The sequence below is a fragment of the Eleutherodactylus coqui genome, chromosome 6, assembly GCF_035609145.1.
Source record: "Eleutherodactylus coqui strain aEleCoq1 chromosome 6, aEleCoq1.hap1, whole genome shotgun sequence".
Lineage (NCBI taxonomy): Eukaryota > Metazoa > Chordata > Amphibia > Anura > Eleutherodactylidae > Eleutherodactylus > Eleutherodactylus coqui.
In genome coordinates, this window is record NC_089842.1 from 9,993,633 (window position 1) to 10,020,152 (window position 26,520).

Consider the following 26,520-nt stretch of genomic DNA (forward strand, 5'->3'; position numbering starts at 1 on the left):
GGAGGACCCCAAGATGGAGGAGGCTGAGCGATGGCCGATTACTTGCCCTGGGCCCAGTTCACCCAGTAAGCCTCGGCATTTCTAAGCCATATTGAGAGTGAGAGAGGAGCCGCCACGCAACACTGAGTGCTACTTCTAAATGTGAGTGTGTACTGGTTGGGAGCTAGAGAGAGAGAGAGTAAAGAGAGTCGCCGGGAGCAAAACCCCACAGATAACCGGGACTGTGGATTCTTCTGCCATCCTGTGAATCCTCCCTGTCACACCACTATTCTGTTTGGCACCTGTGTTATTCAAGTAAACAAGCTCTACCGTTCCCGGTTTTGCTCAGAAAGTTGTCCCTGTGTGTGTAGACTGTTTATTCCAACTTCTGGATTCAACGCAGAGGACGGAACGATGATGTCACGAGTGACAAGGACTTTAAGATAAAACTGCGGATTGGGGTTTTTTTGTGAAACTTCCCCAGCAGTAATTTGGTCAGGTCCTGTGCTACCCCCAGGGGAGGAGATGGTAGAGCCCCGTGACAAGGCCGTATCTACCCTGCTATCCTCGGCTATGGGCCCACTCCTCAGATGCTGCATTGTCAGTAAGGGGTTAAAATGCAATTATCGTGTCTAAGTTCTGTGCCGAGTATCTTTATATGAGACATAAATACTTGTACCTTGTGCTACACCAGAAAGGCAGCGGGAGATTAGCAAGGTAAGCAAGTGGCTCTAGAGTTTGTGTAGAAGGGAGAGTTTGGGTTACTGGAGAACTTTTTCTGTTGGCTACAGGTTTTACCGTAGGGACAGGCTGCATCTAAATGGGGATGGGGGAGCTGTGCTGCGGGAGAAGATGGCAAGAATGTTGGAGGAATGTTTAAACTAGGGACTGGAGGAGGGCAACAGGACTAAGTAATGGGAATGGGGCAGAGCAATGGGAGGGGTTAATACAGATAGAACTGGCAGAATAGTTAGTAGGGATACGTATAATATAAAAAATAACCAAAACCTTCTAAACTGTATGGTGACTAATGCTAGAAGTCTGACCAATAAAGTTGACGAACTAGAAGTAACAATGTCTGACGAAAACTACGACATAGTGGGAATAACGGAAACCTGGTTGGATGAAAGCTATGACTGGGTGGTGAACTGACAGGGTTACAGTCTGTTCAGAAAGAAATGTAAAAACCAGAAAGGGGGAGGAGTTTGACTTTATGCAAAATCCTGTTTAAAGCCCTATTACGGGAAGATACATGGGAGGGACATGAACATTTGAAGTCTTTATGGTAGGAATACATGGAGGGAAAAACAACAATAAAATCCTCATAGGGGTTTTCTATAGATCACCAACTTTAGCAGCAGCTACTGAAAATATATTAATGAAGCAAATAGATGAAGCAGCAAATGAGGTAATTATTATGGGAGACTTTAACTATCCGGATATCAACTAGAAAGCCGAAACCTGCAGATGTCATAAAGGTATCAAGTTTTTGTCAATTACTAAAGATAATTACCTTACCCAACTTGTACAGGACTCGACTAGAGGGACGGCTGATGGGAGACTTAATATTAACCAACAGACCTGACAGAATAACAGGGGTGCAGGTCAGGGGGCACCTGGGAAATAGTGACCATAATATAACACATTTCAACTTGTCTTTCAAGAGAGAGTTTTATAGTGAAGCTACAAAAATACTAAACTTTAGGAAGGCAAAGTTCAATCAACTTAGTGATGCCCTTAAACTTCTTGACTGGGGCAATGTCCTCGAAAAAACAATAAATACGAACAGTAAATGGGAAACATTTATAAGCTTCCTAATTACTTACTATGAGCGGTTCATACCTTACAGGAATAAAAGGCTTAGTAATAGGGGAAAAACAATGTGGCTCAATGAAGATGTAAAGGGGACAATAAACAGCAAAAAGAAAGTGTTTAAACTACTAAAACAAGAAGCAGCGAAGAAGCACTAAAAACCTATAAGGAAAAAATAAGATTCAAGTAGAAGATGGAGACAGAGAGACTTATTGCAAAAAAGAGTAAAACTAACCTTAAGCTGTTCTTAAGGGCGCTCTCATACGGGCGACAAAAATCACATGATTTTGCCATGATGCAATAGCGCGAGAAAACACATGTATGTGAGGCCAATGCTCTCCTATGGGTTCCATCATGCCAGCGCTGCTTTCTCTGATGCTATCTTGTGAGGAAAAAAATCATGGCATGTTCTATATTGCCATGATTTGCAATTTTTTTTGTATCCCATGTTTCCCTATGGAGTCTTCGTTTTTGTTGCATTGCAACGCACGAAATTGCAGGTTTTTTCGTGCGATGTGATTTTAACGTTAAATAATAATCTCTAGCTGCACTCCAAAAAAAAGCAATACTTACCTAAAAGGCTCGGTCCAGGCCCTCCTGTTACCCTCTGGAGCACCGCCCGATGTTCTGCAGTCCTCGTTTGCCCACAGAAGATCACTTCCTGGTTGTGGGATTCATAAATTCCGTCTCCAGGAAGCGATGGCTTTGAATTGGCTGAGCGGCATTGATTTAACAAAAAACACATCACTGGCCCTACAAAATTGAGGGAACACAGCTGCGATATAATAGCAATTTTGTAGTGGTGATATGGCTGTCGCCCGTGTGAAAGAGGCATTAACTATATAAATAGTAAAAAAGACTAACACTGTTAATAAGTGTTGGCTCTTAAATAAATAATGCAGGAGAAATTGTAGGGGGCGATGAGGAGAAAGCAAATCTATTAAATAGTTTTTTCTTTAGTGTATTCAGAGGAAAATGAAATGTCAGATGAGATGCAGAGTGATAAAGTAAACTGTCCTCTAAAATGTCACCAGTCTAACCCCGGTTTTGAGGGAATTAAATAATGTGATACATAGTCCCTTGTATTTAGCCCCTTAGTGACGGCCCCATAGTGTTTTTATGTCCTAGCTTTATGGGCTTTAATCCTCAGGGTTCCTGCACATTGGCGAGAGCGATTTTGGGATGTGATTGACCCCCCGATATCGCTCTCTCATCCAGGGCTTCTGAAGCCCTGGATGTGAGGCTTTTCCGCAGGGAAACAACCTCCCTTCCCTGCAGGGCTGAAGGAATCTCCTGTCAATGGGAGATGCTTGCGATCCTCTACTACTGCTGTGACAGCTTGAAATATAACTCCCCCCCTTTCCCCGAAAATAATCAATAACTGTAGAAAAAGAAAAAAGAAAAATACATCACCTTAGTATCGCTGTCATCTTCGGCGCTTCTTCCTGCAGGTCCCGGCACTCTTTTTCTGCTGCCCTTCTGGCCGGGGATTGAAAAATCCCCGCCTCCTGACGTGCTGACTCTGATTGGCTGAGAGCTGTGACCAATCAGAGGCAGCTCTCAGCCAAAGCCTTCTATGCCAAGCCGGCCCGAAAATCCTCATCGCGGAGAAACCTCTGCCACTGCTGTCACAGCAGTGGCAGAGGATCGCAATCCTCACCCATTGACTTCAATGGGGCTGGTGCTGCTGCTGCTGGCCCTATTGGAAACAATGGGCTGTATCGAAAAAAGAATGGACATACCGCAATTTTGTTTTAACACTGCATCACAAGTGTAAAAACATCGCAAATGTGCATGGAGCCATTGGAAGTCATTGGCTTCATAATTTTGCAATTTCTCGCAGCCTTGCAGTGCTGGGAAATTGTGCTATTCCCTGTCCAGTGTGAAGCCACCCTCAGGGACATAAAAACATGCATCCCCTGAGGATTAAAGCCCCGTAGGCTGTGGTCATGACAGCTCCATGCTGTCAGTTCCCGGAGGTAGCCGACAACCTGCGGCTGTCATGGGGGGCTGCGGGAAGCACACACCCCTCCATCCCCCCACCGTAATGCGATATCGGCGCTTGATAAAAAGTTTTAAAAAGTTACAGTTTCAGCTCCCCTCACATCGCATCCATGAGGGGGGCTGAAACTACCCACCCCCATCCTCCGATGTCCTGCGATGATCTGGTCCAGAAGAGAAAAGTGAAAGTGGCGACACATGCGCAGACGACCAGATCAGCGTGGGAAATTTGAAATCTTCTGCAGGAATGTCTTCAGGTCCGTGATTGCCGCTATCCAATGGATAATGGTGATCACGGAAAAGTTGTAAAAAGTAAAATAAAGTTAAAGTTTCACCTCCCCTCATGGATGGGATCTATGAGGGGAGGTGAAAATACTCACCCCCGTCCTTTGCGATGTGCCCCAGCGATATGGTCCTTCCAGGACCTCACGTCACCCCCTGCGCATGCGCGCCCGACGGAACCGTCAGGCACGTGCACAGAAGGGCTAGCGCCCTGGGAAATTTAAAATCCTTCTGCTCCCGGCCAGCATGTGCAGCATGGAGCAGAGAAATGTCACCGGGAGCCGCCGTATGATTAGGTAAAGTAAAAAGAAAAGTGTAGAAAAAGTGTATGAAAAAGATAAAAAATGTTTAAAAAGTTAAAGTTCCATCTCCCCTCATAAATCATATCAGGTGAGGGAGGATGAAATTACATACCTAAGGCCCCCGGATAAACTTATCCCAACTTCTGTGCACGCGCCCGTCGCCAAAGTGGCGGACGCATGCGCAAAAGCTGCAGAATGCCCGAGTAATTTAAAATCACCCTGCTCCTGGCTACGAAACGTAGCCAAGAGCCTAGAGATTTCACGGGTCCATGATCTCTGGTCACGTGATCTCCACTATCCAATGGATAACAGCGATCATGTAAAAGTAAAAAGAAGTTAAAATTTCACCTCCCATCACGGATCCGATCCATCGGCAGAAGTGAAATTACTTACCTAAGGCCTCCAGGGATGTCCCCAGGATCTTTATTCGCTGACCTTTCCCGAATTTTGGTGCATGCGCCTGTTGGCAAAATGGTGGACGCAAGCGCAGAAGCTGGGGAGGGTCCGGGAAATTTAAAATCTCCTTGGTCCTGGCTACTAAAAATAGCCCAGAGCGTGGAGCAGTGACCATGGGGCCGCGGTGAGCGGTCCCCGGTCACATGATCGCCGTTATCCACCGGCAATCAGGTAAAAGTTAAAAACAGCTGAACGTCAATGCTCCTTTCGGTTAGGGCCCCATTGTGCATCCAGACATAATATTAGGGCTACAATGGGTATGTTTCTGAACACGGGACAAGCAGGGAAATACATTTTGGGGTGCAGGTCTTCATTGATATGTGTGCTGTACAAAAAAAAAAACACTTTTTAAAATGACACAATTGCCAAAAAAATGAAAATCATAATTTTTTTCCTTCTGCTTTGCTTAGATTAATTTAAAAACTGTGGGGTCAAAATATACAGTACACCCCTAGATGAATTCGTTAAGGGGTCTAGTTTTGAAAATGGGGTCATTTGTGGGGGGTCTCCATCGTTTTGGCTGCCATGGACTCTACAAGTGGGCAGTGGGGCCTAAATCACCTTTAAGCAAAATTTCAGTTCTGAAAGAAAAAGGCTGTTGCTTTCGGTTTGGGCCCCGTTGTACATACGAACATAATATTAGGGCCACAATGGGTATGTTTCTGAACACGGGACAAACAGGGGAATCCATTTGGGGTGCAAATCCTCATTTTCATGTGCATTATTAAAAAAAAATATGTCTTTAAAATGATATATTTGCAAAAATATGAAAAATTTTTCTCCTAAATTGCATTAATTCCTGGAAAAAAAAACAGTGGGTTCAAAATACTCACGACTAGGGATGAGCATCGCTTTTTTTGAGTAACTGCCTACTCGGGCGAAAAGATTCGGGGGGCGCCGGGGGGTGAGCGGGGGGTTGTGCGGGGGAGTTGGGGGGGGAAGAGAGAGAGCTCCCCCCTGTTCCCCACTGCTACCCCCCACTCACCCCGTCGCTTCCCGAATCTTTTCACCCGAGTAGGCAGTTACTCAAAAAAAGCGATGCTCGATCAAGTAATTGTCCTAAACAAGTACGTTCGGTCATCTCTACTCACGCCCCCCTCAGTGAATACATTAAGGGACTTTGCAATCTTGGCTTGGTGCAGGAAAACAAAGTGTTCCTCGAAATGTAGTTTTTATTGGTACTATTTTGGGGTACATACGGCTTTTTTGATCTTTTATTGCGTTTTTTTGGGAGGCAAAATGCTAAAAACTAGCATTTTGCCTGTTTAGCGTTTTTTACTTACCCTTTTTGCCGTGCAGTATAAAAAGCATGTTCAACTTATTGTATGTGTCGTTACGGAGACGACGATATCAAATATGTGGGTTGTTGGTTTTTTTTTTATTTTATGCTAATATGAATAAAAGCACAAAAAAGTGTTTACATTTTTATTTTTTGTACTGTAGCAAGCGGGGTGCACTTGCCTGCAGATCGCCGGCCTCTTGCACATGAAAATGGCACACGACACTCGTAGAAACTGCTCAAGAGATGTGGATTTCTTTATCTGGTTCCTGCCAGCCTTTATTTGTCATCACCGCACTCACAAAACACAGCAATATCATCCAACGTCAATATACACAGTCCATATGCACCCCACTTGGGTGTGAGTCCAGGGTTGTCGCCCCTGTCGGACTCTGGCCTCTGCTAGGCCACCAGCACCTCAGCTCTGCTGCACTGGTCCTCTCTCTCTGGCTATAGCAGGAATGTGCTCTTATATCTAGAGGTGAGCGAGTAGTGCCTTATGCGAGTACCTGCCCGCTTGTCTCAAAAGATTCGGGTGTCGGCGGGGGAGAGCGGTGAGTTGCGGGAGTGAGTAGGGGGAGAGGGAGTGAGAGAGATCTCACCCCCTGTTCCTCTCCGCTCTCCCCCGCCATTCCCCGCCGGCACCCAAATCTTTTGAAACGAGCGGGCAGGTACTCGCATAAGGCACTACTCGCTCGAGTAGTTTGCCTTAGCGAGTACGTTCGCTCATCTCTAATTATATCCCACTTCCTGACCACACCTATGGGAGTTTTCCCTTTTCTCAGGCACCAGCATGGCTGTCTGTTGCCCCCTACATGCCAATCTCTGTAGTGCACCTCTACAGTACATTATTTTTATCTTTTTTTTTTTTTTTTACACTTTTTGTCCCTCTGGGGGACTTACGCCGTAGCACCGATGATCGCTATGATAAGGCATTAGAGGACTTCTCTCCTGCAATGCCTTATCGCTTGTTATAGCAATCATAGGCAGTGGTAATACAAAATGCCTGCAGGTGGCATCCTGTTACCATGGCAACCAGCCAGGCTCTCTGCAATTACATTGCGAGCGCCCGCTGACGTCACAGAGGGAGCGCGCCTCCTTTGTGAACCCTTCCCATGCCGCGATCTACACAGATCGTGGCAAGGAAGGGGTTAACGTCAGAGGTCAGATCTCTGATGTACCCCCGTTGTTGCAGCGGGAGGCCGGCCATCACTGACAGCCGACTCCCGCTACCGGATAGCATGAGATCTCTTATCTGTACCCTGCTGCGAGGACGTACCCCTACGTCCTGTGGAGGGAAGGGGTTAAAAAAATTTTTATACTTACCTATTCCTCCCCAGGCAGTCTACTTACCGCATCTTCTACTCACCGATCTTCTCCTGGCTTCTGCAGGCCTCCAGGTCCCCTCACTGCAAGCCGGATGGATTCTCTTCATCTGTTATGCAGTGGCTTTTTTCTTCTTCCGGCAGGTCATTAAAAGCTAGCCTACACTGCCTAGCAGGAAGCGCTGGATGCTATGTTGGGACTGCGCATGTGTGCTGTCTCACGGCGTTAGAGTAGGAACTCTTGCAACGAGACTGTGCGCATGCACAGTCTCAGGATTTGCCCGACATAGCATTCGGAGCCTCCTGCTAAGCAGTGAACGCTATGTCACTAGGTGACGTAATGTACATTGCCCTGCAGGAAGAGGACTTCAGCCAATGGACACTTCATCACCAGAAGATGAAGAATCAGCCGGCTGTAGGTGAAGTGACCTGGGGGACTGCAGGAGACAGAAGATCGGTAAGGAGAAGGTGTGACTGCCTGGGGAGGAATAGGTAAGTATTGATTTTTTTTATGACAGAAACCTCTTAAGGACTCTATAGTGATGGGTCTGTTCCACTAGACTGAAACATCATAAAGGGGTCAAAAAGTGAACCTGGTAACTACAGGCCGGTAAGTCTTACTTCTATTGTGGGTAAAATATTTGAAGGGTTTCTAAGATGCCATCCTGGAGGACCTCAAGGAAAATAGCTGTATAACTGCATATCAGCATGGGTTTATGAGAGATCGCTCCTGTCAAGCCAACCTGATCAGCTTCTACGAGGAGGTAAGTTATAAATGGTACATGCTCTGATTGGGTCACCATTACTAGTGGGGTACCACAGGGGGCAGTATTAGAGGAGTCACTGCTACAAGTGGGGCATCACAGGGGTCAGTTTTGGGCCCTATTCTTTTTAATATATTTATTAATGAGCAGGTAGATGGATTGTGCAGTAAAATATCTATATTTGCAGAGGATACAAAACGATGTAAATATATTAACACAAGAGAAGACGCAAAGAGATTGCAAGAGGATCTGGATAAGCTGGCGGCAGAAAAGTGGCAAATGAGGTGTAACACTGATAAATGTAAGGTTCTGCACATGGGCCAAGGAAATACAGGTTACAATTATGGGAAACTACTGGGAAACACCAACATGGAATTGGGAATTTTAGTTAATTGTAAGCTTAACTGGAACAACCAGTGCCAGGCAGCTGTTGCCAAGGCAAATAAGATCATAAGGTACATCAAAAGAGGTCTGGGGGCACATGACAAGAACATTCTTCTTCCTCTTTACAAGTCACTGCTTAGACCACACATGGAATATTGTGGACAGTTTTGGGCACTGGTTACTCAAGAAGGACATATCAGAGCTTGAGCCATGCCCCATGAGGAACGGTTAAACAATCCAGCAGTGTTTAGATTGCAAAAGAAGTAAGCTGAGAGGAGACTTAGTAGCTGCCTACAAATATCTGAAGAAATAATCCAAAAAAGTGGCAGCATGAGTCGTGCAAAACTTGTAATTTCCTTTTTATTCCTCGAATAAATGATGCGACTTTTCGACCTATGTGGTCTTTGTGTAGCTCAAGCTTGAGCGTCCAGTGGTGAAAAGGGTTTGCTAAGGGTAGCAATTGTTAAAAGGACGTTTGTCACGTGACACCAATACCTTTTGGTAGCAGACTCCAGTTGTTAGTATTTGAAATAACTTGACACGAGTCCTAGTAGCTTTGTTGGCAAACCAAAGGTACACAGTTTACTTTAGCTAGTTGTAACAGTTGAACACAATTGTACAGTCCACAGTAATGCAGAGGTTTAGCTTCACACAGAAATAACGTTGCTGCGATTATCATTATAACACAATACAGACTTATCTGCAACGCTCTCGCTCTCTCCTTTTGTATTGATGGTTAAGAATTCCCACAGTCCTAGTTATCTGAGGGCTAATTTCCAAAGGATTACTATGCAGTTGATGAACTTATTTAGAGATGGGCCACTTTCACTTTCCCTGGCTTTACTTTTACAGGGGCTCGTGCAACTCACTGTTGTGTAGATGAGTCCCAGTCTTTTCTCCTCCACACTGCTTTTGCTTTAGAAGAGTGAAAGTCCTTGCTTTTCACTCTGAGCAACGTTACTCCTCTGCAGCACTGCTGCACACCTCCTCTCACGTCCTCCTCCTTCTCACTCTGATTACTACCTCCTTCTCTTCCTGTCCAAACTCCTGCACTTTCTCTCTAAACTCCTCACATCCTACCTTCTCACTTTCCCATTCTTCAATCTCCCCCCTTCCCCCTCTACCAATCAGGGGTCGAATGACAAGCAACCAAAGAGCAGCAAGCTGTTTGCCAGGCAGATAGCTTAAGCCTGTGAAGAAAGGGGAAAGACAGGGTCTATCTCACGTACGACACCTTCTATGCCTCCGCAGGAGCACATAGCCAGGTGCTTCAGGAGTGGTGATTGTAAGGCTATCCTGGAGGACACTCCGGGCCACTACATACATATCAGGGGTCAGTACAAAGATCACTCCCATGATCTGTTTATACCCCGAACTGTGACTGTAACAAGGGGGCGCTCTCTACATCTAGAAGAAAGAAGGTTTCTACACCGACACAGAAGGGGGTTCTTTACTGTAAGAGCAGTGAGACTATGCAACTCTCTGTCTGAGGATGTGATGATGACAAATTGGATAAAAGAGTTCAAAATGGGCTTGGACATCTTTCTTGTGCGATACAATATTATGTTATAATCATTAATAACCTCAGAAGGGTTGTTGATCTGGGGATTATTCTGATTGCCAGACTGGAGTCAGGAAGGAATTTTTTCTACTAAATGAGGAAAATTGGCTACATCATTGAGGGGGGTGGGGGGCTGCCTTCCTCTGGATCAACATTGGTGGTAATAGGCTGAACTAGAGGGACATATGTCTTTCTTCAGCTTTACATACTATGTTATTACAAATTTGAAGTCTACAATAAAAAATTGACATTTTCAGAAGGTTTTTCCAAATTTAATGTGATTGTTGTGGGTTTAAAAGGCCATGCAATGCTCCTGTGGGAAATCTGGTATGTAAATCGGAGATGGTACAGTGCCTATTTGAAGGCAGTCATGTTACAGGTCAATGCCTAACCTTCTGACAGGCCTTGTAATATGTTATAAACTATACAAGAGTCTTCCCCAGAAGGAAGAGATCACCATGCACAGACAGCTGTTTCGGGGGTTTTACCCCTCAGTGTGCCCCTCTTCAGGTTGCTGGGTGAACGGCCTATGATGTGGGTCAAGAGGGATACAGTTTCTCCTGTAGAGAACCCTTTATTTGCATTGAACTTTTGTAGCTCCCGTGCAGGGACTGGTGGGCGGCTCAGATGGGGCCCCTTATTCCATTAGGCCCCTGACACCAGTACCACCTGTCCTGCTCTTATGACCCGCCTTGCTGACAGAGTGCCTCCAGATTTTTTTGCTGAAGACGTCATTCTCTGTAATGCAAAGAGTGAAATCTGCATCGAACATAGAATGTAACGCACAGCAGGAGATACAGAAATCACCGCGGATGGGCCGCTTCCTTGCTGCGGGACTCGTAGACTGGAGCCTGATGACAGGCCAGCCTCTGTTATATGGTTGACATATAGTAGCTTTACTACATGTAAATATTTAATGTGCCATCAATACCCAAGACAAACATGCAGCAGGAGAATTGTGGGTATTGCATGGGTCAGATTTAGGCTTCACAATTTGTCTTTAATTGTTTAGATTTTTATTGGGGTGTTTCAATCCTGATCTTAAGGTGCACCATACATGTACAGCGTACCTCAGGATGGGCTTGACACTGGGTGTCAATGTAAGGAGTCGGGTGAGAAGCCAAGCCCGCTCCATGCACGGTGGGTGTTGGCTGCCTTTGACAGCTTATACCTGCCCACAACAGCCACAATCTCAGATAGGCGCGATCAAGAATTTAAATGTCACTGTGAACTCTGATACCAGCATATAAATGTCTTTATCGGGATTGAAAGGTCCCGGATGACTGCCTTATGATGACATCGTAGTTTTATATTACCCTGGTAATCTGCGGCTTTTGTGCATGCATCTGCCATTTTTTTTTACACTTTTTTTTCACTTTACATGATCTCCATTATTCATTGGATAATAGAGATCATGTGACCAGGAACTGCGTACAGCGGCTCCTGGTCATATCTCTCTCTCTTGGCTACATATGGTAGCCGGGAGCAGAGAGATTTTACATTTCTTGGGCCGTGAGCCCTTCTGTGCACACGCCCGATGTTTACGTCTGGCGCAAATGCACAGTAGGCAACGTCAGATCCTGGAAGGACCAGAACGTCACAGAACATCACGGAGGATGGAGGCGAGCACTTTCAGCTCCCCTCATGGATCGGATCCATGAGGGTAGTTGAAACTTTAACCTTATTTCACTTTTTTTTACACTTTTATGTGATCGCCGTTATCCAGTGGATAACTGCAATGGCCTGACCAGGTGTGGCTCCCCGCAGCCCCCCATGACAGCTCCAGGTTGTCGGCTACCTCCAGCAGCTCACAGCAGGGAGTTGTTACATCCACAGGGCCTGTAGCTTTAATTCTCAGGGGAGTGTGTTTTTACAGCCCTGAGGATTAAAGCCCAGCAGGCCAGGACATAAAAACGCAATGGGGCCGTCGCTAAGGGGTTAAGTAGTACAACAGAAACAATCTCTACAAATTTGCTATGGCCATAAAAACACCAAAGCCCCCCACCCCCATGCACACGCACAAATAGTACAATTTTGTGTTTCTTTCCCTCTGATCCCATTTGTCCAGTACTTTCTATGGTGATTCAAATGGTACTATTAAAAAATGCAATCTCCCTCACAAAAAACCACCCTCTTGTAGCCATGTCACCGGAAAAATATGTAGGAATGAAAACAAAATAAAAAGGGCTGCGATGGGAAGGAAACCTTCAGTTTCAGCCCAAAAAATGTTTCTTTACTGGAAAGCACTGGATCTAATAAATATTTTCAAGATTTCCCAATCAGATCGCTGTTCACACCAACGGAGAACCGAAGCCTACCTTTTGCATCTCCATCTGACTCGAAAGTGGCAATAGACTCTTCTGGTTGGGCAGTGAGGAAGTCATCATGGGAATTCAGGATATGATATGGGATTTCTTCTTTTAGTGAATCCGGTTTGAAGAGCATTTCCGACCCAATTAGAATAATTTCTGTAGTTGCCAAAATAACAAAAAAAAGTAATTAAAATGACTTTACAAAAAATGTGGTTTCGATCATTCAGAGTCTTCCAGGGACACCTCTCATTTGCAGCGCCTTAAAGTGACAGCTCCTGTATACAGTGCCTAGCTCGGTTTCCCGATACGCGCCAGAAAGTGCACCAGTTTATAGTCTCCTCCAGAGAGAATCCGCTACGCAGTGTTTGCTAGCAAGTGGCCAGATATAAAGATAACTCAAGATCGTCCTCATACACAGTATCCACCAAAGAGTATCCACCAATATAATTGCAAGAATCGGCCTTATTTGTGCACGCTGGATACTGCTCCATACCACAATGTCTGCCTCGGAATATCCATATTAGAGGGGTTGTCCCAGGACTATTACACCTCTCTGCTAAAAAGTCAACTCCATACCTGGCAGCTATCAGATGTTTTTGACAGCTGGCTGCCACCGGCAACTGTAAGTTAGCTCCGATTGCAGTTGACTGCCACGATCAAAAAATACTACACTTCTAAATAGTCAGACGGGACAGGCCCTTCCAGCGCCTAATTGCTCTTCCCGAGGATGCAATTCTTGGGTGCTGATAAAGTAGTATGACAGCTCAGAGCCTACTGAAGATTTTCAAAGCTGCCATGTATGGATGCCTTTTGCCCTGCTTGGGCAAATCAATAGCTTACAATCAGACAACCCCGACTAATGCTTCCAGACAGCATCTATTTATATAAAGGTGAAAGCCCTCATGACTGACTGACTCACTCACTGACTCGCCACTAATTCTCTAACTTCCCGGAGTCGTACAAACATGAAATTTCGCATGACCATTCTTTAGGTCCTAAATAGGAAAAGTAAAGGGGTCACAACTTGATTATTCAATGCTAAGTGCAAAAGTATGGACACCCCTATGTAATGTACCTAATCTAGTTCTCTAAAATTCCTGTGTAATGCAAACATGAAATTCGGCACGACCATTCTTTAGGTCCTAAGTAGGAAAAGTAAAGGGGTCACAACTCGAAAATTCAATGCTAATTGCCAAAGTATTGGCACCTCTATGTAACGTATCTAATCTAATGGTCTAACTTCCTGGTGTTGTAAATTGTTCAATGCTAAGTGCAAAAGTATTGACAACCCTATGTAATGTACCTAATCTAATTCTATAAGTTCCTGGCACATGTCTTCTTTAGGTCCTAAATAGGAAAAGTAAAGGGGTCACAACTCGATTATTCAATGCTAATTGCAAAAGTAAGTGCATCCCTATGTAATGTAACTTCCCGGTGTTGTACAAGCATGAAATTTGGCAAGAGCATTCTAAACATCCTTAGGCCTCATTTACATGAGCGTCTTTATGCGTGCATATACGAGCACACAAAACTACACGTCTATTAGAACCATTAGTTTCCTATGATGTATTCACATGTCAGTGTTTGACAGGCGTGTAAACGCGCGCACCTGCAAAAGACAGGGCATGTGTGCACCATAGGTCCATGCTGCGCATCAATATTCCCCGTCACAGTGTTCAGTGGCAAGGGGACTGCCCACAGGGAGTAAAGAATCCCCGTCAGCAGTGTCAGCTGCTGCAGAGGATTGCAATGTTCTGCCATTGCTTTCAATGGGGCCATGGCTGCTGCCGGTGGCCCCTTTGAAAGCAATGGACTGCCGGCAACCCTTGCAGTGATTTTCGGGTAAGGGCTTTAAATATAAGCCCTTCCCTGAAAATCATCCCTAGCATGTGTAAAAAATAAAAGATATATATACTCACCTCTCCGCTGCTGTTGGGGCTCAGGCTTGTCCAGCTGCTTGGTCTCCAGCAATGTAATGAAGTTCTTTCAGCAGGAAGGGTTTTAAAATCCCTGACTGATGAAAGGGCAGTATCTGATTGGCTGAGCACTCAGCCAATCACAGGCAGCTCTCAGCCAGTCAATAACCGACAGCTGAGGGCTGCCTGTGATTGATCACAGCGCTCAGCTAATCACAGTATTGCTTGGCCATTCATTGAATTCAATGATTTAAAGTCCTTCTCCGAAATCACTGGGGGGGTGTCGGCATCCTATTGCTTTCAATGGGGACGTCGGCGGCAGCAGCGGCGGCCCAATTGACGGCTATAGGCATGCAGCTTCGTTCACGCGTGTTTTGGCATGTGCGTGGACACGCGGATTTGTGCACACACACGCACGTGCAAAACAATGCTCGTGTGAACCAGCACCGCGTTTAAAATCACAGTGCTTTGCCGGCTCATGTGTGAGAGCGGCCTCACATGGGCTTCTAAAAATGCTGCCTTTTTTAAGGCAGCATTTACTGCATTGACACACGTTTTTACTGCATTTTAAGCTGCGTTTTCAGCACAGTTCTAAATGCAGCCAAGCAAGCCGATAATACACAGAACTGAAAAAGAGCAGCTGAAAACGCGGTCAAAAACGCGGTAACCACATTCTACCATGTTTTCAGCAGTGAAAATGCACTCCATTAATTTCAATGGGCGACATATCGTGTTTTAAAATGCCGAAAAGCATGAAAATAGAACAGACATTGCTTGAAAAACGTAGCGTTAAAAACACTGATAAGCCCCATCAGGGTCAATGGTAGCGTTTGACAGCGTTTAGTGCTACGCTGAAAACAAGGTACCATTTTGGAGCACATATGCCTTTTGATCACTTTTTATTACATTTTTTCTTGGAGACAGGGTGACCATTCACCGTGCGGAATAAATAACGGAATTTTACAGACGCAGTGATACCACATATATATTTTTTGTTTTATTATTTAGATTCTTTTGTTGTAAATGTGGCAAAAGGAGAGTTTTTAAAACTTTTATTACTTTTAGTTTTTTTAATTTTTCTTTTATTTCAAAATTAGTTTTAAATACATTTGTTTTAACTAGAGATGAGCAAACCTACTCGGCCACGCCCCTTTTTCGCCCGAGCGCCGCGATTTTCGAGTACTTCAGTACTCGGGCGAAAAGATTCGGGGGGCGCCGTGGGTGAGTGGGGGGTTGCAGCAGAGAGTGAGGGGGAGAGGGAGAGAGGGCTCCCCCCTGTTCCCCGCTGCTACCCCCTGCTCCGCCACGCCTCCCCCCACCCCCCGGCGCCCCCCAAATCTTTTCACCCGAGTATGGAAGTACTCGAAAATCGCGGCGCTCGGGCGAGTAATTACTCGGAATGAGTAGGTTCGCTCATCTCTAGTTTTAACTAATTTTTTCATTTTTTTAGTGCCCATGCTTTGATTGCTCCTGTAGTATGATGTAACTTATCTCTGTGTGCTGGGACTGTGCCTGAGGACTAAACCCCATGTGATGTCACAGCAGCCACCCTGGCCTATGGATTGGAGCGGTGTATGGCAGTAGGAGCTGCTTAACAGAGGCAGAGAGGGACTCCAGACCAGTGTGAGGAGCAGCAGTGCGACAGCTGCATGCAGGATCATGAAGGACGTGGCGGCAGCTGCTACTAGAGACCCAGAAGATGTCAGCAAGAGGGTCTGATGATCCAGGGGCCAAAATACTACAGACCATGTGGAAGAAGATGGAGTCTCCCTTCCCACAGAGAACATGGTGAGATTAAGGTTACTCGAGATGATATTCACACCTACAGTGTATATGAGCCCGCAGTGACACGGAGCTCCTGAAGTCATTGACACGCTATGGTACCTATGGCGCATTAGGCCACAGGATTGACATGCTGCAGACCTTTGGTAATACGGAGTGCAATGATGATGACTAGAAGTACGAATTGCCTTTTCTTGACGAATCCCCAATGTCTAATGGCCGTGGTGGCGAGAAACGCAGAGGGAAGTAGAGGAGATGTATTCTGCACCTATGGTAGATTGATCCCGCGTGTGCGGAATATGGAGACTGTAATATGTAGACATATGAGCGCGATATTCCGGTTAATTATATGTAACGTAAAACGTATTTATACCCTCCCATGGAGCGATGGATAATTCCAGCTTGTTTAGTAAAGTTTGTTTTTTTGTGCCGCACCGTACATGACACCACTACCTGTTCACATGTGTGACCAGCGATACTGGACATATTAGGTGGAGCGAGAATTTAATGCATTTTCACCATTATTTTTATGGGGGGGTCTTGTTTTTGCAGCGCTCACGGCACAGCTAAGGTGACATGTTAATTTCCATCTTTGCGGTCTGGAAGGGGTTAAGGACGCGCTGAGCCTCGTTTGCACCGTGTTGCTATCAACTAAACACAAAGCAAATTTGTACCAAAGTAAAACCGTGTCGCTCTATCATCCTTGGCGTCCGGCTTCAGAATCACATGTTGTCCGTCTTCACTGCACGCAAGATAAGACCCGCTCTTCACTGATGACTCCAGCGTGTAACTGGTTCTGTCTTCAGAAGGGGAATCTCTTCGGTAGAAGATGAACTCGCTGTTCTCCGCTGGGACGTCCGGTAATTCACCCTCCTGTTAATGAAATAAATGAGGAGCGAACAAGTTATTGTTCCTCGTTAGATGATTGTTTAAACGAAACAATTAGCGTTCATTTCACTTGTTTAAATGATTTTTTGAACGATGATCATTACATGTAAAAGGGCCTCTAGTCAATTATTTATATCTTCTGGGCTCTTGAAGGGATATGGCGGTTTCGGCAAATAAATGTACAGTATGCCTTAAAGTTTTTTGTACAAATGTAGCAAAGTTTAACTGGACACTTCATGCATTAAAGGGGTGTTCCAGAACTATGTTAACTTTTTTTTGATTGATGACAAGTCAACAGTAGATGATTGGTGGCGACCCACTGTTTGGATCACCGCCAATCAGCTGATTCCTGATTCTGCTGTCAGTATAGTCAGTGCAAGAAGCAGAATGCCCTGAGCACAGTGCAGCCCAGTGTAGTGGCCCAGAGTTAGTGGGGCCCCTCCATAATGTTCTATGTTTGTCTACTGTCAGTGTCTTGTTTGTGGAGTGCATTAGATTCATGTGTATTGGATGTCTGCAGGACTGAAAATGTTAATGTCTGGTATGGGCTGTACTGTCTGAAAAATGTATCGTTTTATGTGTGTCATGTGATCTTGTTTTATATTTGTTTTTGTGGAATGCAGGTTAGTTAGTCATTCATTGATTCAGTCAGCAAGGGTCTGGAGTAAGCCAGATAAGGAGTAAGTCAGCAAGTCGGTCTGTGTATGAGGCATGGAGGAGGCTGAGCGACTTCCCCGTGTTCAGCCTGGGCCCATTCAACCCAGGATGCCTCGGTGCTTCTGCTGAACGCTGAGAGAAGGACCAACCGCTACACAGCGAGTGTTTGCCGGTAGAGAGACAGAGTGCTTGTCGGGAGAAGAAGTTGACAGATAACATGGACTGTGGATTATTATCCGAATACCCCGAGAGTCCTCCCTGCTGCACCACTACAATTTATTGTTGTATAAAGACTGTTTATTTGGATCTGAGTTCAGTAAGCGAATAGAATCCACCATTCCGGGTTTTTGTTCAGAAAGTTACCCTGTGTGTGGACTACTTTATTACATCTGGAGATCCGCTGCAGAGGATGAAACAGTGGCGTCACGAGTGACAATTGGATTCAATTCAATTCAATGAAATACCAATCTTTTGCTCATGAATAGAAAAAGTTTTAAAAGTCCCGGAATAATGCTTTAAATAAACTGCTGAGAAGAAACAGGCTGGGCACCAGGAGCCAGGATTTCTATAACTGCCGAAGGAATCGTTTGCAGAAATGGGCAGCATGCTTGCAGTTAAGCAAGTAACACAATGTCCTAGATTTCCATTTCATACCACTTGTAGTGATGCAGTATTAGAATGGCCTATAGAGGGTGCTAAATAGGCAGTCTGATACCTGGAAAGGAAAAGAGAGGGTTAACACCTGATGGGTGTAGCAGGAATCGGTTGCATATAAGTCAGTTCCTGCCAGAAGCAAAGGGGGAAGAGACAGCACAGCAGAGTTGAGTTGCTGCAGGCTGGTGGTCCAAGGTGGACCAGCAAAGGCCCGAGGTTGACAGGGATGACAACCCTCACCTCACACCCAGATGGGGTGTTTATGCTCTCTGTATGCCATGTATGAGATACCTGTGGGATATGGAATAAAAGTTGGCGGACGCCAGATTATGAAAGAGAATCTACGTTTCCTGAGCATTTCTGCACGGTTGTATTCAAGATAGGGAAAAAAACTCACTTAATGCGCTCCGTCAAATCGTATCAGGGTATGAAAATCTTACTTGTTGAGGGGTGCCTGGACTCCTGGCACCCCAATATCCAAAGAAGCAGGGAAATTCCAACGAAGCAGGGATATTCCTCATAAAACAATTTATTGCATGTAAGGACAAGTAGGTAAATGTTGCAACGCGTTTCGGCTTCTGTCAAGCCTTTTTCAAGTTTTATGAGGAATATCCCTGCTTCGTTGGAATTTCCCTGCTTCTTTGGATATTGGGGTGCCAGGAGTCCAGGCACCCCTCAACAAGTAAGATTTTCATACCCTGATACGATTTGACGGAGCGCATTAAGTGAGTATTTTTCCCTATCTTGAATACATATTTCTTTCCTCCTTGACACGACTGTTTTGGAGTCGCTCGCTGCTGCTCTCCCCCAGGGGATGTTTTAGGACCGTCAACGTATTTCGCCCTAAATTGGTTTGAAAAGCCTTAGTGGACCAACGAACTGACCGGTCTCTTTTCCATAGGACCGGTTCAGTTGCGGTGAGTTTCTTTTCATATTAATTCTGTTTTCAATTTTCCTGCACACCATTGGAGCGCCGCTTCTGATCCAATTATCTATTTCTGCACGGTTGATGGCCACTCCAGTCTTAAAGGTTGGCGATCCAGTAACAAGTGTACCCCCGCTTGCTTACACACTCCATTTGACATTTTGATATTTCTTCAGTGATTAAACTTCAGTTGTTTGAGAAAGGGGCTGCTTTGCTTGGAAACGTGTCACATGCTGGCATTCAATAATGTTCTTCACTATTCACCATTCTCAAGTCACCAATCACCTTTGTGATCCTGCCTCCCTCCTGATTCTTTTTTAGTGCTGCATTTAGCTTCTGTCCTTGTCACTATTGGTATGTAAAGCGCTACCTGCAGCCCAATCAGGTGGTGTCGGTAGTCCTCCTCCAGGAGAGCACATGCATACATTTTTGGAGCATGAATGCTTACTGTGTCTCCAAGCACCAGAGCAAATAGCAGGAAGGCCGATTACGTGAAGAAATCAAGACAGAAAGACATAAATCTGGCATTTAGATCAAAGGAACCACAAGAGTGCTGCCAGGGCTCTACAAAATTCTCTCCAGCATCAGGACCGGAGATACAGGAGGAGCTACCAGAGCCCTACCAAATGCCCTCCAGCATCAAGACCGGAGGAACAGGATGAGCTCGGCCAGAGGCCTACAAAGTGCCCTCTAGCATAAGGAGCAGAGGAACAGGAGGAGCTACCAGAGCCCTGCCAAATGGCCTTCAGCATTCGGACTGTAGGAACAGGAGGAGCTGCCAGAACCCTACAAAATGTCCTCCAGCAGGCTACTGACTAAACTGTCATACAAAGACTCCATTAAGGCAGCATGAAGGTCCAACATCCTGTAATAGGACTTTTGCTCACAGCCCAGCACCGGGTAACTCAATAGTCATTTACTAAAGAACACCAAAATTGGCAGGTCAGCCATTGACACCCTGTTCTCTTAACAGATTAGAGCAGGTTCAGGCTGAGCATGTGTGACAGACATGAAAGAGCCTGGAGACAATGTAAAGGTGTGCAATTATGTGTGTCTCCCTTTAATTGGTTAATAATGGGTTAACTTTTGGTTTTCCTACCACCTAACACGACATAACTGTGCAGAATGCTCTAGCACCTATCAATAACTCCTAGCTAGCCTGAAATTGGGTAGAAACATTTTCCCTAGCTCAGGATAGGTATAGAGGGAAAGTGAAAAAAAAAGGTGTAGAGTGGGAGGGGTTAGTTAGTCCAGCCACCTCAGAAGAGTTTAAAGGAGACTGGGGGGAAACAAGGAAACCATCTTTACTAATAATCAGTGCGGTGGAAAGCCACATCTAAAGTGCGAGTACCAGAAACCAAGTTTGTGCTAGAGAGCTAGCAGAGGAGAGACAGCGAGAGGTAACAAATCAATTCAGGAGTCACGGTGTTAATATATTAGTCAAAGCGAGGGAGGAAAACTGAAAGCGAAAGCAAATTGTACTAATCCCCTGAGCCAAGTACAGAATCGATTCAATGTCTGCAAGTGCAAGTTTGTCATCTTCCTTAAAGGAGATGTCCCGCGCCGAAACGGGTTTTTTTTTTTTTAACCCCCCCCCCCGTTCGGCGCGAGACAACCCCGATGCAGGGGTTAAAAAAACCACCCGCACAGCGCTTACCTGAATCCCGGCGGTCCGGTGACTTCAATACTTACCGCTGAAGATGGCCGCCGGGATCCTCTGCCTCCGTGGACCGCAGCTCTTCTGTGCGGTCCACTGCCGATTCCAGCCTCCTGATTGGCTGGAATCGGCACGTGACGGGGCGGAGCTACACGGAGCCGCTCTCTGGCACGAGCGGCTCCATAGAAGACTGCTGAAGACCCGGACTGCGCAAGCGCGGCTAATTTGGCCATCGGAGGCCAAAAATTAGTCGGCTCCATGGAGACGAGGACGCTAGCAACGGAGCAGGTAAGTATAAAACTTTTTATAACTTCTGTATGGCTCATAATTAATGCACAATGTACATTACAAAGTGCATTATTATGGCCATACAGAAGTGTATAGACCCACTTGCTGCCTCGGGACAACCCCTTTAAGTAATTGTGATTTAATCTATGTAACTGAAAAGCCAAGTTCAAGTGTTCAAGTGTTTTCACCATCCGAAAGTCTGTCGCCTGAAGTCTCTTCCCATCATCAACATACTGCACTGAGGTACCACACAGCACTTCAGCACTTTAGAACTACTATCCCTATTTTTGTTTAATTCTCCACTTTTTACTGTATATTTATTGTTTTTGTCTGGAATGGGTCATTACCCATATACAGACTGGCGTAACGAGAAATTACCATCTTTCCCTACCTGACTTCGCGGGTAGCAGGCCATAACAGCTGCCTATTGTTTATTTTATTTTATTATTTTTACTACTGTCGTAGTTTGACCCCAAGACCGGCATTTTTCCACTGTACCAGGAGGAGCAGTAGAGGCACCGTGACTACCATCTAATTTTCCCAACGCTGCTACATTCCTCCTGGGTCACTGCACATTTACATGGGACAATTATCATTCAGAGTTGTTCAAATTCCGGCGCTCCCACGGGGCTTTGAATGATAGTCATCCCATGTAAATGCATGCAGAAACCTGAACGACTAGCCATTCAGTGTAAACAGCAGTTCAGTTCTGAAGGACTGTCTGCTTACAGTGAATGGAGGTGGGTGGGAGAGAAAGCTCCCTGGCCACCCTCACCTCCATACTGGCTGAACTCTAAGCGATCCAGCAATACTCCTATGTAACAGCACAGGAGCGAGCTCCACTGGGATACATTGTTTGTCCGACAGCTTGTCAGTGATAGATATTTGGGATTGGATCTTACCTTAAGAGTAACTGAATTATCTTCTACACACAGAATGTATTTCCTCCTGCGGACAATGTAGCTGATGGCCACTGGCAGTCCATTCGTACGGCCTTTAAGGTTGTCATATATGTTCATCAAGAAGCCTCCTTGTTCCACTACAGCAGAGAGAGAGATGATCATTTTATGACTTACCTAATAAGATGACGGGAGACGAGCAGATCTGTGAACATTTACTTTCTGGTGTTTGGGCAATAGTTACTATTTTTTGACACTTTTAGGGTACATACTTTAATCACTTAATGATGTGACCTTTTTTTTTACATTTTTAGTTTATCCTCCTCACTATCAAAAGTCAGAATTCTTTTATTTACCTATTGACGTTGATGTCTGAGGGTTGTTTTTCGCGGGACGAGTTGTATTTTTCAATTATACTATTTAATGTACCATTTGTATTGAAAAACGTAAAAATTTCTAAGGCCTCATTCACACAGCTGTATATAAGCTAAAAAACATACAACACATGCCCTCCGAACACGTTTTGCCACAAGGCTTTATTAAGGGAGCTCAGGTAGACTCTAGTCAATACCTACCTGACTATAGCCTACCTGAGCTCCCCTGCTAAAGCCTTGTGGTGAAACATGTTGGGAGGGCATGTGTTATATGTGTTTTAGATTAGGTTTAGGGACGGCTCCACTATACAATACATGTTTATAGATAGCTAGGCATCTAGGCAGTCCCTTTGTGGGTTCATAGAGACTTCTCTGACTGCCAAACATCACACCATTTCCCCAAACCCTGCATGCTGTGTGTGTACATGAGACAAGTCTGACATTGCTAATCTCTATCACAACTGTGTTCAATGCACAATCAGCATAGCAGTCTACTGGATAACACAGCGGTGCAGCAGCCTTATATGCTATATGAATATACAGAGATCTCTGATATTTCCAGCAATGTCATAACTGTGATTAAGACATAATTAGCGTAGCTATGTACTGAATGTTATATTTTGGCTGCTTCTTATAGCACCTCTATTAACTAACACCCTGTGTGTCCCAGTATGGGCTACCTGCAGTTATGTTGCTTCCCTGAGGACTGCAGGCTATGTGACTATGATAGTGGCTATAAAGGACTGCCCTTTCAGCTTACCTAGGAAACCTATAATCAGGCTGCTTGCATAGCACCTCTGTTAACTCACATTTCTGTATCATACCCTTTCAGCTTGCCTAGCTAACATACACTTATTCCTCTATGGACGTACTCCAGATCTAGTTCAACCACCTACTCCTTTATTTGAAAGTGTCTTTGTCCTTCTTTGAGCGCATATATGTGAAAAAAGTATACAATTTATTATTTTGGGTTTGGGAGGGTATACCCGTTAGGCTATTATATTGCCTTCGGCAATTTTCTTGATGATTGTTTGTTTAGCCAGGTATGCCCTAGGGCTGTCTCCTTTCCTTACAATATTTTTGTTAGCAGTCACCCCTCCCCCAATCTAACAAATGAGAAAATCAGCAGACTAGCGCTCCAAACCATTGGTTTCCTTTTAGGGAGGTGGCTAAGGGATAATGAAAGCATGAGTGAAACAGAGGGACTTACCTGGTGTGGAGCAACCGACAGAGGACAGGAGTCCACAGCGTCAGTTCGGAAAGGCTTGGTAAAATATTCAGAAGGGTAAGATCCCTAGTCCATAGTGAGCGTCTGGGGAAAAGCCCACTGGTGGGAAAACCTTGATAAATACTTAATTTTTGCTTTCTATAAGCTTATGTTAATTTGTGCCTCCCCCATAGGCTCATCTACATACTTATTGAATTCTTCATATTCACCTATATCAATTTGAGTGTATATTTCCTTGAAATATGACATTAGCAATATACTTTATTATTAATGTCCGCTGCATCTTTCATAACCTGAAATTGACATAGATATATATATTTTTTTCTCCTACTTTCCCCTCCACCCCTCTTCCCATCCCCCGCTTACCTTGACTTCCCCTATATTATCCTTTTTTCAACCCCATAGATCTGTGCTTGCAAAAGGAGCATGCTTTTGCTCCGAAACGCATTGCACCCCATTGGTTATCCCTCTATTGTTGCCTGTGTCTGCACATGTTTGTCTCTTCACCAATAAAAAGTTGAAATCTCCCAGGACTCCCTATGGCTCATTAAAGACGATCCTGGATCTAGAGGAGTTCTGTATGCATATAGGGCTCCTTAATGAAGTAAGTCATACTTCTCACTAGACTAGTACTATCCATACCATCTGAAGTGCATAGAAACACAGAGCTCTTTTGCACTTTGTCCACTGTCTCCACCAATCTGGGCTGGGTTGAGCTGGGTGGCTGCATATTAGTCGGCATTGAATTTAGCTTGCTCACATTGCAATCTGGTTCTCTGGATTCTACCAGGGTCTATGGCGATTGAGCCGCCCTGCAGTGTATCAGATTATGTATTCTTGGCTTCTTTTTCTGTGAGTTATGTCTTTGTACATTTTTTTCTCTCACCTCTGTGATTCTAATCCTGAGTTAAGGAGATCTCAGCGGATAAAGGAGAATCCAGCCAGAAACAGCTGCCCAGCGGAGGAACTGCGGCTCTGTGCATTGGCTCTGTCATTGGCCACCGCTGCTCTCATGGTGAGCACTAAGCAATCACAAAACAGTGCATAGCGTAGTTAGAAAATGGTGGCAGCCATCTTGGTTGCCTGAAAAACAGCACCTGGAACTGGCAGAACAGCGGGACGGCAGAGAAGATCATCTACAGGTAATAAATCCCTTCCACCCTCTGGTCGAGGAGCAGAATTTTGCCCAAAAATCGAAGAATTGTCTAAAAGATCAGACTTTTATGGATGTGGGAATACCAAATGTCTTTTTTTTGTTTTTTAATATAAAAATAGTAAAATGTTTTTGAACTTTCAATATTCTTTATTATTTCTAATTGTAAAAAAAGAACTCACACTAAAGGCGTTGTGAGCGTAATACACAGTGAATAGACCACATTGATTAAAATTGGTTTATTTTTTCAAGCTATGTTCTGACGCATGAAAAAATATGCGGCATGTCCTATTATGGTGCATATTATCCATCGCAATAGGCCATGGAAGTGAATGGCCCGGTGCGTATTTGCATGGCAAATACAGGAGCCCTTCTGCCTAATTTTTTTGTGCTCACAAATACGTACTATATTTGTGCGCACAAAAACCCGCAAAAGTGGGAAAAATACGTGGACATAAGTGATTTTCCATCACATAAATATGCAGAGTATTACCATGACCAAGACACGCTTACACCCATGAGAATGTGCCCTTACTTTATTTGTCCTCATAGGAGATTGTTTATACAATTGCTTATACAATATACTGCAATACTCTAGTATTGCAGTATATGGAATTTCTGCAGGCATTCTATTAAGTCATTTCACAGGCACATCCTATGCAGAAATACATGGCAACCCTGATGACCTACACAAGGCCTCAGGTTACCACGACATTGAAACGAAATTCCTGTGATCTCATTGTGGGAAGCCTTTTGTGAGAAAGATGGAGCCCCCTCCCTCTGACAGGCCATTTAAAGGCTGCTGTCAGAATTGACAGTGGCATCTAAGGTTAACAACTACATTTGGAGTTATCCCCCATCATGCACGTTGCAGCTGGGTGTCAGCTTTCACAGACAGCCAACACCCTCCGTGTATGCAGCAGTCTATGCTTCTGAGCCCTCTCCATGCAAACTTCACATGCATCCGTCCTACTTGTAAAGCGGATGTCATCAAGGGGTTAAAGCTCTTAAATTAGGCTTATTGGACCACTCAAAAACTAAGTAGGCATGGGAGAGATAGACGTTAAGATTTGGTATCCTTGGTTTGGTTTTATGGATAATGGTGATATGAGAATGTTTGATATCATGCAATTACACTGACGTGCCAAAAGTCATGGTATGGGAACAAACATTGAGTAGGACCCCATCCAGTCCCGTGAAGTGCAGCAACTCGATGAGGCATTAATTCCACAAGTGGACAGAAGACATCTGGAGCGATGTTGAGCCGTCTGGATAGCCATCCACAGCTCTGGGGTATTTGTAGGTGCAACATGTTGGGTATGAGTGGATCTCTCCACCACATCCCATAAATACTAAATTGGGCTCATATCGGGTAAATATGCAGGCCACACCAATGGTAGGATCTCTCCAGAATCCTCCTCCAACCAATTCTAGACAAGTTGGTCCCAATAGAAAGTGCATTATCATTTTAGAATATCCCATCAGTGTGGGGGGACATGAAGTCCATGAAGGGCTGCAAAGGTTCACGAAGTATTGAAACGTAACAGGCACTGGTCAATGAAGTGTTTAGGAGGACCAGTGGACCGAAAGCATATCACCAGAACACATCCCACACCAGTATGGAACCATGACTAGCCTACAC

The 26,520-nt window shown here is 44.8% G+C and overlaps 1 protein-coding gene across 2 annotated transcripts in view; it reads right to left on the bottom strand.

Annotated features, from left to right (window-relative positions):
* Positions 1-26,520, bottom strand: part of LOC136631809 (uncharacterized) — a 42,363-nt gene that overhangs the window by 7,515 nt on the left and 8,328 nt on the right. For both annotated transcript variants that reach the window (XM_066606193.1, XM_066606192.1), the window contains 3 exons: positions 22,127-22,263; positions 16,830-17,028; positions 12,464-12,613 (listed from right to left, as the gene is read on the bottom strand). In XM_066606193.1, coding sequence (XP_066462290.1) covers positions 12,464-12,613; positions 16,830-17,028; positions 22,127-22,263 — 486 coding nt within the window. The remainder of the gene's footprint in view (positions 1-12,463; positions 12,614-16,829; positions 17,029-22,126; positions 22,264-26,520) is intronic.